Source organism: Gasterosteus aculeatus, chromosome 2 (assembly GCF_964276395.1).
Source record: "Gasterosteus aculeatus chromosome 2, fGasAcu3.hap1.1, whole genome shotgun sequence".
Classification (NCBI taxonomy): domain Eukaryota; kingdom Metazoa; phylum Chordata; class Actinopteri; order Perciformes; family Gasterosteidae; genus Gasterosteus; species Gasterosteus aculeatus.
In genome coordinates this window covers 8,825,770-8,838,476 of record NC_135689.1, presented here as the reverse complement: position 1 = coordinate 8,838,476, position 12,707 = coordinate 8,825,770, and the positions used below count along the sequence as shown (strand labels likewise).

Here is a 12,707-nt window from a genome sequence, read left to right as displayed (position 1 = left end):
GGAGTCACAAACATATGGTGCCTTATTTCATCAACACAACTAAAAGAAAACCCTTTTCTTTCCTTATTGAGAATCACACTACCTACAATCCTAACGGGGAACAGAAAAGCATCTGATTGATGCAGTTTGCTGTTACCAAAGAGCTTCAACTTTGAATAATTGGATAAAAACTGATCTGTGTGTTTACAGATGCAGGAATCCCCCATTCTCTGTTGGGTGGAAACTGTTGAGCTCTCTTAGGGCTCATCAATAAATCCTTCCCATTTTTGTCATTTAATTCAGAATCTTAAATGACAAAGGAGCAAATGCCACTTTTATATATTGGCACTGTGAGAACTTTTTACACCAACATCGATGATGACTGAATCCACGGGCATCTCTGAATGGAAACAGATCTCCTGGCACACAGGTAGCAGGAAATAACACAACCATATTTTCATTGTATTCATGTTCATATTCAACCAGGGGTCCTGGAGGAATTTTCTACAGTTAATTTGGATGTGTGCAGATTATCAGCAGCACGGCAGAACATGTGTCTGTTGAGCTCCTTTAAATTAGGACAAACTCCTTCCATTGAACCAACACATAAAAAGAAACACATTTCACTGCAGAGATCACTGGTTTAACTGTGTGTGTGTGTGTGTGTGTTCTTCCACAGATGCTTGAGTACGTGTGCATCAGTGAACACAGACTCCTACTCACGTTCACACTCATTGGCACTGTAGGTGGTGGCTGGCTTCCACGGCAACTGGTTGTAGCCGGGGCAACACTGGTCACAAGACAGGCCACAGGTGTTGTGCCGACAGTCACACTGTAACCTGTAAACAACAACAACAACAACAACAGTATGACTAAAGTAAACAACAGATTCGGTTGGAGTGCCGACGCAAAATACTTGGAAACCAATGCACAGTTATATTGCACAGTTCAAAAAACATCTTAAATTATACACATTAGCCAAATATGAGATCTGTGAAAATATTAAGTGAAGGAAATTTAAATTGTATTTATTTGTGCGTGTGAGTATGCGTGCGTGTGTGTGGGTGAGAGTGTGTGTGAGTGTGTGTATGTATGTATGATATTAATCTTCAAAGTAATATATACTAATTGAGAATATGGATAAGAAAGGGGTGGGTATCTATAAGCTTTTGCTTCCCCCTACTCCTTTTCTTGAACAAAAGGTGTATTTTCTCATTTTGTGGTCTACGTCTATGTTGATTTTTAAATTTTTTATTATTTGGTGTCTACATGTTCAAGAAATAAAATTCTTCAAATCAAATCAAATCAAATCAATGTTCTAAAATCAGCCGGCTGAAAAGTTCACATTCCTCTTCCTCCAACACTGCTGCCGTCACTTCCAAGCACGCGGAAGAGCAAGTGTGTCAGACAGTGAATAGAAACGAGAAAGGTGGAAATAGAAACCCCTACAATGAAAGAGTTCATCTTCCTACTTCATTGACCGGCGGCTGACTGCTTCACCACAGATTTTAATCGGATTAGTCTGTAAACCTGCGGCCTGCCGAGTGTGGCCAAAACACAGCGGGGAGGGAGGAAAGAAACCGTTAACACTGTTGCCTCATCTCTCTGTCTTCTTACGTCAAGGAGAGACAAAGACAGAGGACTGGGGACACAGAAAATCACCAACAACGACAAAAGTTTGATTTCAAATCCTAAAATAACAATGCTCTTAAACCGACATGGGAACCGTTGACTTTGCACGTTGCTTCAAACCGCGGATTCATTCAATCTCTGTAAATCAAAATTTAGTTACATCAACATTATTGTGTTAACGACATGTTCACAGTCCCTGGGCTCCCATTCTTTAACTGTTCTGTGTCACTTTGTATGTGTTTCATGTAACTTTGTAGTAGTTTTGATCTTCTTTTAGTTACTCTTTTTCGGTCATTGTTTTTCCCAAAATGTAAGCTGATATCACGATTTATTTACTGAATGGTCAAAATCTTAATAGCACACTGAATAATACAATTCATTCCCATTTGAAATGTATTTTAGGTGTTTAGAATGCCTATTTGGAGGGCTGCTCTGCTCTGGCCCACGCTGATAACGTGTCTGCGTATTGTGTTTCAACGGGCTCATTGTGTTTCCAGCTTTCACCTCAACTCCACCATCCATTCAGCCTCTCTCACTCACACACACAATATACTTCACACGCTCACTCATGCATCCCCAATCTCTGAGGCTCTCCATCCGTCTTTCCTTTGCTCCCTGGTGATCCGCCCTGCTCAAGCGTTTTAGGAAGTGGCTTTCAATGGACGGCTTCCATCAAACTTCACTACTTCCTGGTTTTGATCGTCAGCTAAGGACCAGCAGCTTCCTGACCCAAGCAGAGTGAACTCAAAGGGCCATAAAGCACAATTTCCCCTATTCAATTCACAGTTAAATATTTAGAATTAGGTTTCTATTTCACTTTTTAGTAATGAATTGTTCCCTGAACGCCATATTCTTTTACCTGAAGAACAAAACTTTGGAGGAACTCTGCATTATTGACACAACAAAGACAGTGGATGAAAACAGTTCAGTGGCTGTCTATGGTGCGGCCTTTGACTGTGTGCTGTGTACTTAGAAAGCACTATAGTGGATTTGACTTTATGTTTAGCTTTATAGACCCTGACAGATTATATAATTCTTGTTTGTTTGCTCTACGTTTTTAAATTGTTCTACATAACCAACATTTTTTATTTTAGTTCAGTGGGAAACTTTTGCTTAGTTGCTTACTTTTAATTAGTTTTGTCTGCTGACAATTCTCAAAGTGTATCATACCAAGAAAGTCTATACTATTTTAGGGGGTTATTCTGTAAAATAACCGGAAAAAAAGTAGTTGAATGTTATATTGTGAAACCTTGCTTTCATTTATCATTTCTCATCAGTGTTTTACTCAATGTATAACTGTGTAGGACACAATCTCCATCATCATGTAGTCTCTGTTTCTTGGCCTTTAAACTTTTACAGTTACATAATCATATCAGCAGAGCAGCTATAGGTCACATTTTTAAACACAGAGCTCCAGTCAGCACACCGTCCGTCGTCTGTAGCACACCTGCTGGATGTACAACGTTAAACAAAGTCCAGCATTGATACCAGTTTTCAGATTGGAATTCCTTCGCTCTGACACAAAGCAGAGAAAGCATTTCCAAAAGCTTGATGAGGTCAGGAGGGATTTTTTAAAATTCCTTATGCCGTTTTCCCTTCAATAAAAAAACCCGTCTCTATGAAACAAGTCTAAATACCCCTCTAACAGAAACTGTAGGACTCAAGAAATGAAAAATATTTGGAATATAAACAGTTTGACAAGGTTCATGTCTCAGTCCGTCAGGGACAACGTGTGAAATACCAGTCACAAGTTCAACAACATCTCAGTCTGTAATTTGGTAAAAGAGTAACAGATGTCCCTATAAGTGGAATTGTGACTGGATTCTGGTTGATTTCGAATATGAAGGACGGGAAACTGCTCCATCGCTAATAAACAACTCTCTGCTTTACACTCACATCTCTGCTTTACTCATTTATACGATTTTCTCTATGATTCCATTTAATTATTGCAAGTGCTGTATGCAGAAAATGTGAGGCTGCTGTCCAGTCACACCCAAAGAACCAAAACACACACACATACACACACACACACAGGGGTGGACACAATTATACTTAACACACTCTACGCACATGGCACCAGCTGTGCTAATGACTAACCCAGATGTGGCCTCCCCTCTGACAGCTCTCATCCTGAACTGGAGGTGAAGCAGCAAAGTGAAACCAAATGGTGCGCACAGGCCATGTAAAATGATTATTATTACACACTTAACTTGTGTTCATAGATCCCTCTGGATATTTGTGTCCAAATTAGGGAAATTATTTTAACCTCCAACATATTTTTTACTTATGTTTTCATCTTTGGCTGCAACTGTCGCCATCCAAGGTCTTCACGACGCATGACATATTAGTCTGTACAGTATTTTCAGGTCCTGTAAAGCTCAGGTCCTTATGCTCAACCAAGGGATTTGTTAACAAAAAGTCACAAAGCAAAGGTGGACGTGTTTTGGACGGCTCAATGCGGTTTAAAGGGAGTGAAGCCAAGACACGCTCAGGTTAACTGTACTCGACATCAGCCTGCAGGCGCTGCCTGTTAAACAGGATTACATTATGTTGGCAGTGTAAAGACACTCCGTTGTGTAAATATGTACCTCAGCTGATAGAGATTAAAGCTCTTACCGTATGAAACTATACAACTAGAGACATTAAAATGCAGTGCAATATAAACTTGATTGAATTACACATAAGGGTGTTGTGAAAACTTTTGCTACGTCTTGTAATTCTTTTGAATATGCGAGTGGTTGAGCGGCATTAACGTAAGACAGCCAATAGTTGTCCAAAGCGTAGCCCTGTTTTAGATTGTAATTTTAGATTTTAGTTTAAATGTCTAAAAAGCTGAGGAAGAAAGGAAAACAGAGTACTAATATTCTGTACAAAATGAATGTTTTTCATTAAGTACTCTTCCGCAGAGAAATATGTTTCACCTCGGGTTGAGGAGGTCTTCTGCAATAAATTGTGTGAAGATGTGTGTGCACGCAAGCAGATACCACAGTACCTGTCGGGGTCCCACCAAGATATAACAAACACCTCCTCAAGCTACACCCGTGTGCCACAAACACCGACGGACACGCAGAGGACGTGAGGCTCGGCTTTAGCTCGAGCGCACACCCGACAAAGTGACTGCAGCTGCTCTGCTCAGTGTCTGGAAGAAACAGACTCAAACACAGATGCGACTGTTGGAGATCTACTGTTTAAAAGTAGATCAGCTCGGAAGTCTGACAGTAAATAATTGTTGGTTACTATTCAATTTTTAAATGTCTATATTTCACTTGAGAGTCAGTTGTTAAATGCGTAAAAATGCAAGCACAACTTCTAGGCTGGCTATCTATCTATATATCTATATATTGGCAATATCATAACGCAGGTCAGACACTGCTGTGATGTTCTAGATCCATTCTGGAGGAAACTCTCTCTAACTGGACTTCACTGAAGATTAACTCTGATTAACAGTAGAAGGAAGGAAACATGTCACATGTGTGTCAGTATCTACTGTCAAACCAGCAGCAGAATATTCTCCTTCACTGTACATTAAAATATTTGACAAATGCCAGGACTCCCTCCCCTCGGCCCCCATCTCCTCCCGATGAAATCCCTCCCAAATTCCCAAATCAGTCACGCGTAGAAAAAAGACAAGAGCTACAGCATCGGCTTTACAAGACAGGGGGCAAATATCTATCGGCAGATCAAGGCGGTGGTTCATTCTTTTGTGTGTGGGCGTGCGTGTGCGATTGTGTTACACGATGTAATCGTGCAACACACACACATACAATAAAGTTAAACATATGCAGTCCACTTCCACTCATCATGAGACACCAACACTTATGTAGAACTTTACAAACGTTCTCACACACACACACACACACACACACACACGCACAGTTCATCCACATGAATTAAAACTGGCTCTGTATTGTACTTCTGCTCCAACAAAAACAACTAGACAATTACCTGTATGATATCACACTATTTGTTCCTTTCCTTCATTACGTTGAAGATAATGAATAATAAAGACAGATGTTGAGAAAAATAAAACCCTTATGAATCAGATCCGACCAGTAGGTTGAGGATATCAATTTGGCCATTTCCATTTTGCAACGTTGAGTGTGTATAAAGGTGTCGGAGTGTGGAGTGTCTGCACAATGTTTCTTTGTGTTGCAGCATGTAGACGCGCCAGACTCCCGCTCCATAAATCATTTTTATAACCCGCGGTTTACCAAGACACACAATCACACACACACACACACACACACACACACACACACACACACACACACACACACACACACTAACAAACACACAGAACAAAATCCAGTCGAAACAATGTTGTCTGTGAGTCATGACAGTGCCGTCTGATTTCGATATTGTGCGTGCGTGCATCTGTGTGTGTGTGTGTGAAATCCATTGACCCTTTGAAGGCCGGGTCCCACCTGTAGGGGTTGTTGGGCTCATCGGCGTCGCAGGCTTCAGCATGTCCGTTACACACGCAGCGTCCTCCGATGCTGATGTCTTTGATACTGTAGTAATACTGTAACATGGAATGAATACACAAGAAGAGTTACTACCATCAATATGTTGTAATACGTCATGTTTTAGTTGAACGAATATATTGATATTTGGGGAAATAGGATGCAACATCCACACCACTCTTGTGCCTGCACCGTAAATATGACGCTGAACACGAAGGTTTAAAACGGAACATCTGCAGCTCACTAATTTAAACGTTAGCAGCAGATTTTTCTTTTTTACAGATCGCTTAAAGAGATCCAGGGTAACCGTATCCCTTCCAATTCCTACGGGAATGACTGGTAACACCTTCATAGTGGCTTTTAATTCCCACAGATCAGATAAGAGATAAAATAAGATAATCCTTCATTAGTCCCACAGGGGGGATATTCACGAGATTACAGCCACAACGGTTTAAATTGAGACAAGACACAAGGTCTGAGATCAAACAGCTATTTTAAATAAGAAGTAATAAAAACAACAAGGATCTACATTTATTTAATTCAATATTATATATACTGAAAGATATTATATATACAAAACTATACTACTTAAGTGTTTATATTAACTTTATATAACATTTTCTTGGTGTACTTGGACCAGATTTGACAAATCTTTTATAATTTTGCAGTGATTGTAATACTGTAATACTGCATCTTAATGCATCATTATGACGTCTCTAAGGCTGTAAGACTCCGGGGCAAACACCTGCAGCCAAGTGTGCAGTTACATGGACGTTTCATTCTCTTCTTCAGAATATGACATCACCGGATCTTTCCTAATTGGTTGCATTGCGTTACCCTGCGGGTGACGGTGGGGTCACGGAGCGCCTTTCCCATCAAGTGTCCCAGCAGCGTGTTGGTTCTCAGGAAACGAAGCCTGATATTGGTGGCCTTGGTGAAGTCCCTCAGCACCGGCGAGTAGGAGAAGTTCAAAGCCCCGGGCCGACCGTTCACCAAGGACACAACAACCTGGGAGAGGAGGACAGAGGCTGGTTATCATGGGACCAACAGGTGGTAAAACATAAAAGATTAGAGTCTTGGAAAGTCCTGCAATCATCAAGCGGCCCCTTATTTTGGTTGTTTTCTTAATTTAATATCCTGCCACCGGCAAAATTGTTGTCATTGTTGAGTTTATTTTGAAATGTTTCACTCACACAAGTTGTATGAAAGCAACACATTTACAGTTGAACATTGGAATGAGGAAACAATTGCTGTGCAGCTTTGAACAAAAGACATAATGTACTTTTTACACCAATGCACACTCACCTCTCCATTCTCCAACGGGACGATACGGGAGTACTCGGTGGTGCAGACGATGTCATTGTCATTGCTGATCCTCTCAATGGTACTCTGTCCAAAACGCTCAATACAGTCTCTCTTGGAGGCTACACACACACACACACACACACACACACACACACACACACACACACACACACACACACACACACACACACACACACACACACACACACACACACACACACACACACACACAGAGGAGTGTAAATGATACTTAGAAGAGGATCTCAGTTTGGTGGATGTCTATAATTTAGTTCTCCATAAATGTAGCTCAGCAGACTTTTCAGCTTCTCAAAAGCTGGATTGTCTTCATCTTCTACAGACACTGTAAACATAACGAAAGACGCAAGCAATCTCATAATCACAATAAAAACAATAAGAGCATGTCTATAACGTATCTATCAACATAAATGCATGACAGCAAGATGTTTTCTCTGATTATTCCGTGATGTTCAGACACACAGTTTGTCAGTTATTTGACTGCATTGAAAAGTGTTTGAAAGCGACCCCAGGGGAATAAGCGTGGATTTATTATTCATGCCAACGAGGTGATTTGGAGTCTAATTAGAATGTAATCAATTATTTCTTCATGAGCTCTTTGTGATAGAAACATAAAACTGTCCGATCAACAAGCTACTTCTCGGACTGAATACCTTCATGTTCATTAATAAAAAGTCAGTGTGAACAGGAATCAAAACTAACCTCGGTCTAGAACAAATCAAGCCAACTACGGGCGTGAAAGCACTCAAAGAATCTAAATGATATTTAAATTATGCCATCGAATTACGTTCGAGACAATACGATTTTGGTTGGTTAATTTGGTTGAGAAAACCTTCCTCTGTTTCTATAATAATAATAATAATAATCAAACTGTGTGTCTGACTGCTTGAGATTTAGGCTTGTTTTGTTCACATTGTTTCTTCATGAAGATACAACTACATTCCTGAAATAGTTTTACTTTATCTCAAATGTGACCTTGACACAGACGAAGACTAAAAGAACACAAAAACAAGACAAATGAAAGGAGGCAAGGGTGATTTTAAAATGTCACAACGTCACATCCAACTGTCTCTGAGCTCCAGCAGTTCAGACTAAAACTGTCTCAACTCCCACAACCCTCAATTTTGAAACCTCGAGATGGAGTTCATAAGAAAACAAGGCAATCAGGGTTTTGTTGGTTAAATGCAGTTATTTTTGGTCCCTGGTGTCCCGCCAGCTTTTAAGTTTAACGACTCCACCTTTAAGATTTCAGGGTGGAGAAGGTTATCAAGCAGAAATGTAATTTCTCTGGCATCTTGGACACCTGGAGCAGCTTTCAATAATCCAAATTAATGAGTAGACGCACACAAACACACACACACACACACACACACACACACACACACACACACACACACACACACAATCCAGACCCAAACCCCTTCGGACTCTTTCTTTTCTACTCAGGTGAACATCAAGCTGTGACCTGTTGGCAAACATGCCTGGAATTCCCCTACAGCCCCCCGGGTTCGACAGCCAACCAGCTAGCAGCTGTATGAAATATCCCCCGACGTGGCCGACAAACCAACCAACCAACCGACCAACCAACCAACCAACCAATCGGCCGGCCGGCCGGCCACCCTAAGACCTGCTGTTAAACTGTGAGATTAGAGGGAGAATTAAGTCTAACCACGGGGGAGGTTAGGAAAGCAAGCAAGTGAGGCTGATGGAATCTGACACGTTGCTTCTAATCACCAAACAGCTGGACTCACGCACACGCATGTATGCATTGTGCAGATGAAGATACGTGTACAATACTCACAGGCGAAGTACTGCCACGGTTGGTAAGTCTGACCAAAGTCGACGGATCTCTCCAGAACCCAAAGGTCAGGACGAGGAGAGTTTGCAAACTTAATCAACACGTAGGCAACATGGAAGACCTGCGGAGACAGAGAAAAGACAATATTGCACGTTATTACATTATGAAAGCACCTGGCAGCTCCGTTTTACAATAAGGTTTATGGGTCTTTGAGGAAAACATCTGTTACTGATTGGAGTCAAATGAGTTTGTGGTCAACCTGCACAATCACTACGGATAAGCTTTAAGAGGAACCATGAATAAATAGCCAATCTCCTAGATGGTCCTGTCAACTTCCGTGGACCATAAAAGTTAATTAGCATTAAATTCAGACTGTTTCCTAGCCCGTTAAAAATGTCATCCAGTGGCCTCAGGAAAAGGAAGGAAGAAAAGTGAAAAGGATGAGAAAGTAAAGCAAGAGGAGGAAATTAAACAAAAAGGAAAGATGGACGTGAAAGGAAAGGTTATGAGGAATAAAAGGGGAAAAAAGAAAACAGTGAGACATGGAACAAAAGTTTAAAAGGGCATCCAAAAATGAAATAAAGAAAAGAAAACACAGAAATAAGACAGGTAATCAAGCAAAAAGGAGAAAGGATGGCATGGGATATTAGTTGGAAAAGCAAGCTGCCAACTTCTAATGAAACCAGTCGGCGGTCAACAGCTGACCTGTGAAACTTCTCCCCTCGTTACAGAGGAATCACGTCAAAACCAAGCGCAGAACGTTTGATCTGTTACGTCAGGTTATGTGTTATATTCTGATTCCTGTCGGTAATGAGCACCAGGTGCTCTGCAGTCGGACTCTAAGGCAGCTGTCTGCAGCCTCTTCTCTTTCCCTTGTCATCCCTCACTCATTTCCTGGAAAGGCCCTGAAGCTTGTTGGACGCCGATGACAAACTGCTCCCATGGGCAAAGACAGAGGTTCAGCTGTATTGTTTTGTCTGTCAGACCTCGAAACAGAACACACTGAAATAATAAGATGACGCACAAAATAATATCCCGACTAATCAAATTCAATTTTTACAATCGTCTGCGTGTGTTTGGGTGTTAGTTGAGAGCTCCATTTAAGGGACAGCATACGACAATTTGAAGTTCATTTAAATGAACAACGAAATGTTGATTATTGACATAGTGGTCTGTTTTGTGTTTTCTGGATAAAAACAAGCATTTTATGTTGATTATAGATCACATTTTAAACTATATAGTGGCTCAAAAAGAAATTTACTTTTAAATGTTTTGTCTCTTTTTCATCAAATAGATTATGCAAGTTGTGATACGAGATGAATTAATCTAAACTTGTATTAGCTTCGCCCCTAAATCAACAAGAGACAGTTGTACCTATCTTATGCATTTTATGGTCAACTGAATGTGTTGTGCCCCCTTAAAAGACCTTGTTGCATATACTGTGTACATATTAAACCCTGATGACATAGAGAAATACATGTGCATCTTAAAACTATCATGCTGTCCACTCAGGGTACGATCGAGGACCACAAATTGGGCGAATTTGATGGAAAATGTAATTTGAGGCTAGTAAAAAGCATGTCAATGGTTCAATGTGAGGTCGGTCTTTGTCTCACCAAATGAGCACTAACACGCACACTGTGACCGTCCATCACTGGAGTTCAACATGTGTTCAACATACTTCATAACAAAGAGATTGACGTACTTCCAAAGAATAAATGCGCGTTATTAAAAAATATCTGTCAACATGTGTGTATGTCTGAAGGAGATCTAAAAGGACAGGAAACAGAAAGAAAGCACGTCCCTCAGGGTGGAAGAAATTGGAGGACAAATCCAGAAGCATTCTTCTGATTCCAGGGTTGAAGCTTAGGGAGCAACCTAAAGTTCAGAGAAGATCTTTTGAACAAAAACTTCATTTCTAACTGAAAACATACAACGGATCAAAGATCAAGTGATCTGCTCTGAACTCCAGACTATATTGTGTTTTTTCATTGTAGTGAAAATGACAAAAAGTTGAAGGGAAAAAAGCACACGTTATTTGCTTTGTACAGTCTTTTATTCTGAAGGCAACAGTGCGCTACACATGAACTTCCCTAAATGTATGTCTGGACATTTAGAATTTACATCCCTAAAAGCGCCATTTTAATAAATGATTTCCAGCGAGAAGCCTTAGTGTGGTACTCAAGTCTGATAGTGTAGGTTTGCATGTGCATTGTAGTGTATTTTTTTTTTTTATTTGATTATGCATTTTAAATCCTGTTAGTAGCCCCAATTTATTAAATGTACCAGTGATCTGTTTTTTCCTTTGCCCCTCAATAAACAGAGACTATCACACATTTTTTAAATATATTTTTTGCAGTCTTCGTCAAATAACTGCTTTAATCAAACTACATCGCGCTCCAGATACAGTTTAACAATGTTTAAATTTCCTATTTTATAAATTTCAATTGTTATACGATTATTCATTTCACAGAGGGTCATTTATCTGTGATAAAAGAGGATTTGTCCAATTAATCATGATATATGTATTAAGCCCGTTAGACAGACAGACAGCAGTGCAGTGATTAGACTGTCTGTCTGTCTGTCTGTCTGTCTGTCTCCCTCCCTCCATCACTCGGTGGGAGTCAGACTGTTGCGTGATCTAAACACACACACACACACACACACACACAGACACACACACACACACACATTCACAACAAAAGCTTTTGCTGACCCCTTTTCCCCCCATTACACGTGCACACCCCTCTGCAGGATTTATAGATTAGTGGCGGCCTCCCAGGTCAGCCTCCCAAATTTGCCTGTCAATCCCATCAATTACACTGCTGTTACCGTAGCAATGGGCAGCTAGCAACAGAGCAAACTATGGGGGAAGTGAAACCGATGAAAGGAATAACAGAGATATCAAGGCTCATCTGTAGAGAATTATTTTTGGGGGGGTGCCACCACACTACTAAAAACTGCATTAATTAGGCAAATGAACGGCTTTTCATTTGCTTTGACTTTAAAAAACTACAATCGAGTGTTTGTTCTGAATAGTTTACTAAAGCTGTGACGGACATGTGACTGAGTAAATGGTGCAAATGAACATTTCTGTTTGCTGGGGAACAAATAAGCACAAAGATGATTAGAGTATGTATCTCTGTCTATTAATTTAAGAATTACGATTTGGAGGGTGTGTTGCTAATAGAAATATAGGAAGTTTACCGTTTTTAAATGTTTTACGGTATGTTAGCTACATTTCCTTTTCTTCTATTTAGTAACTAAATATTAATGAAAAGGGAACAAAAAGCATTTTCTTTTCCCATTAAGTGAAACACCTCTTTGACTGAAGTTTTAGCTCACTGACTTATTGTGAGACTTATTCCGGGGAACCTGAAATAAGTGGCTCTTTCTACAATGACACACCTTCCCTACAAAAATAGATGTTTTGAAATTTGTCAAAATGTAAATATCAACTCTCCCTCAAGATGATGTCTGAACGCATACGCATA

The 12,707-nt window shown here is 40.3% G+C and overlaps 1 protein-coding gene across 3 annotated transcripts in view; it reads right to left on the bottom strand.

Moving 5' to 3' along the window:
• Positions 1-12,707, bottom strand: part of lama5 (laminin, alpha 5) — a 67,555-nt gene that overhangs the window by 34,217 nt on the left and 20,631 nt on the right. For all 3 annotated transcript variants that reach the window (XM_040192277.2, XM_040192276.2, XM_040192278.2), the window contains exons 3-7: positions 9,217-9,334; positions 7,380-7,498; positions 6,912-7,082; positions 6,036-6,133; positions 703-818 (exon numbers count right to left, since the gene is read on the bottom strand). In XM_040192277.2, the coding sequence (XP_040048211.2) occupies positions 703-818; positions 6,036-6,133; positions 6,912-7,082; positions 7,380-7,498; positions 9,217-9,334 (622 nt within the window). The remainder of the gene's footprint in view (positions 1-702; positions 819-6,035; positions 6,134-6,911; positions 7,083-7,379; positions 7,499-9,216; positions 9,335-12,707) is intronic.